The sequence below is a fragment of the Daktulosphaira vitifoliae genome, unplaced genomic scaffold, assembly GCF_025091365.1.
Source record: "Daktulosphaira vitifoliae isolate Bord-2020 unplaced genomic scaffold, ASM2509136v1 Scaffold_1, whole genome shotgun sequence".
Classification (NCBI taxonomy): domain Eukaryota; kingdom Metazoa; phylum Arthropoda; class Insecta; order Hemiptera; family Phylloxeridae; genus Daktulosphaira; species Daktulosphaira vitifoliae.
Window position 1 is genome coordinate 17,709,075 of NW_026099572.1, and position 3,133 is coordinate 17,712,207.

At 34.1% G+C, this 3,133-nt stretch overlaps 2 protein-coding genes across 2 annotated transcripts in view; one reads left to right on the top strand and one right to left on the bottom strand.

The window, feature by feature from the left end:
• Positions 1–1,393, bottom strand: part of LOC126910487 (uncharacterized) — a 28,435-nt gene extending 27,042 nt beyond the window's left edge. Inside the window, exon 1 of the mRNA XM_050693107.1 lies at positions 24–1,393. Coding sequence (XP_050549064.1) covers positions 24–1,074 — 1,051 coding nt within the window. The 5' untranslated portion in view covers positions 1,075–1,393. The remainder of the gene's footprint in view (positions 1–23) is intronic.
• Positions 1–3,133, top strand: part of LOC126910460 (uncharacterized) — a 31,978-nt gene that overhangs the window by 23,377 nt on the left and 5,468 nt on the right. The gene's annotated exons all lie outside the window — the stretch shown is intronic.

A 3,133-nucleotide genomic window follows, 5' to 3' on the forward strand; every position in this document is an offset into this window, starting at 1 on the left:
CATATTTACAGCCCTTTCAGTACTCTGTCTCGACCCCAATCTAAACTGTAGGTTAATCAGGTCACGAGAGAGATCTGCCCTGTATTTGTCCCAGTTTGTTCTTTTCGGGTTCCTATAGTACTCCGTCTCAACTTTGTTAATTTCCAAAGTGAATCGTAAGTGCCTATGATCAGAAAGAGAAGGTTCGGAGGACACTTTCCACCCTTTTATCTTTTGAAGTAACCCTTTTGAACAAACTGTTAGATCAATGACTTCCTGCCTGTTCCTGATAACAAAAGTAGGTTCACTACCTCTGTTCAGTATACTTAGGTCTGTAGTCAGCAATAGATCCATTATAACCTCTCCTCTTTGGTTGATGTTACTGCTCCCCCAAATAGTGTGGTGTGCATTAGCATCCATACCTAGGATTAGTTCTAATTTTTCATTTTTGCAATAATTAAAGAGCATAGTTAGGTCCCTACCTGGGTCTGTGACCTCATATGGTAAGTATCCTGAAGCTACTATAATGTTTTTACCATCATTTAGTGTTACTCTAATAATAGTCAAGTCTGCACTTGATAGATTAAGTATCAGGCTGGCTTTAACTCTATTATTAACCAAAATGCAAGTTCTTGGTTTATCTGCTTGTTTATGAAACAGTTTAAAATTCCTTAGATTTAGCCCCTTAATCTGGTCCCCATTTATCCATGGTTCCTGAATAAGTGCTATTTGTAAGGGTGTTGTATGCCTCTCAGTTAGGGTCCTTAGTAACACGCTACTGGCCCCCTTACTGTGATGCAGGTTTATCTGAGTGAATTGAATTCTATTGTCCGAGGGTCTACGTTTTAGATCCTCGATTTTGTCAGCTACTGCTCCCAGTTGATCTTGCGACTCCTGGTCTGCATTAGTTGACGTTGCTGTCTCTTTGCTAGTAGACGGTTCACCAAGAGTCCCGTTGTTGGCATTGAGACCTTCCAGTACAGCGATTCTTTTGCGAAGAATCGCTAGTTCACGCTCTTGTTCCGACAGGTTGTCCGTAGGATCCCTGATCGTCACAAGTTCGTTGTTTTGTGGTTTTTCTATGTTTTTATCCATATAGTTCCCACGAGAAGTCGAGAAATAAAGGTCCGTCACAGCAGAGCTCGATACTGTGATAAGGCTGTATACTCTATGGTGCGCCAGGTGCCATAGAGGATCCCAATGGTCACTTTACCTTTCGGCTAACTACCCTGTGACAAGTTAGCAACCCTTTCACTTGGTATGGCTGGGTTAGGAGGGCCTATTCGCTGTTAGCAAGCAGGTATGCCCAGGCCTACCGGTCCCAACTAATCAAAGTCATGACCGGCTAAGAGCAGTGGTACGTGTTGCCACCCCCACTGAAATAACTAGGGTCCGCGGGGTTGTTAGGCCCGTAATCCTTTTATTCAAGAACGTCAACTAATTCATAACCACCAGTTTAGATTTCGTACTAAACATTCCACCATAGATCAAGTACATCGCGTTACAAACGTAATTAGTAGACTTATGGAGGAAAAAAGTATTGCTGTGTCGTTTTTCTCGACGTTTCTCAGGCCTTTGACCGCGTTTGGCATGAAGGCTTACTATATTCACGAAGAAGCTGTATCTGAATGGAAAGGTATTAAAGCAGGGGTACCTCAAGGTAGTGTCCTCGGGCCTATACTTTATCTTCTTTATACATCTGATATTTCTACTTACAATAAAACAACAACAGTTATGTTTGCTGATGACTTACTCTTCCTTTTTGTTATTATTGGGAACCGGTATTTTTTGGATAGGTAGCCCATGGATGTCAAAATTCGTCCTAATCCCAGGATTATGTCTTATGAGTCTTCATTTCTCTGTGGCTACCATTACCTAGGGGCCCCCATATTAAACTGTTGTCATTGATTTTGCATACTGTAATTATTTTGTTGGCCACCGTTATAAAAATTTGTCCCTGGATTATTTTCAAAAATCTAATAATGTTATTAAAATTGTTATTATTCCTATAATTACTTTCATTTTTGTCTACAATATTATTATTATTGGTGTTATTATAATTTTAGTATGTACAGTTATTCTTATAACTATTATTGTCAAAATAATTTCTTTGAATTTTATCATAATTATTATAAGTTAAATTTTTTATAATTATTTTTGTTATTATATGCCATATTACCTTTATTGAAATGTGTCTTATTATTTTTATTATAATTGAAATTTGGTTTATTATATTTATTATTGAAAATTGGAGTACGGTTAACCGTTAGCTTCAAAAAATCTTTTTATTTTTGCATTTTGTCTATCCGTTTATCTTTATCAGTCATTTCTATTAGATTTGTATTCCTCATTAAAATTTTCTACTGATAGTTCCTCTTATCCCATCGTATTATAGATTGTATCACATATGCTTTATAATTTCTTAATACATCAGTGTATCTACATAGTATTTTTCTTTGTTAGATTAAAATAAAAAACCACCCACACTGTTACTAAATATTCGATTAGTAGTCATTAATTCATTATCGATTATTATAATAATAAGATTCAAATGATTCCAATTATTTTCACGAAAAAAATTTACATTATATAACATTGTAACAAAATTTACATATTTATAACATTTAGTCCCTAAATGTTACTTTAAAAAGGAATTGTAGGCTAATAAATCAACAATTATATTTACAAATTTTTTTTTTAATATTGTATTGATTTCAAGAGTAATCGAATGGTGTTCGACAAACAATCCTTCTGTATAAATATAAAATTGTCATTATTTAATTTTTTCAATTCTATTAAAAATTAGTTTTCAACTTTTTACAACAAACTTTTTAGTCCGAAAATTGTAAAATTAATTAAGAAATGAAAAATATTTGCTGAATAAAAAGTTATTAAAGATGTCAGAACATGAAAGGACATTCTTTATGTACAAAGTACATGAAAGAATATATTCTCTATAGTTTATGAAAAATGTATAAATATTTTTTATTAAATAAAAAAAAGCTAGTGTAACTATGATCACTTATTAGAACATAGATAATTTAATTAAATACATAATATCAACTAAAACAACATTAAAAAAACGGTAGCACAGTGGGGTCGAGGCACAGTGTGGACGAGGCATAGATGGGACAAGTATAGATGATATCTGACA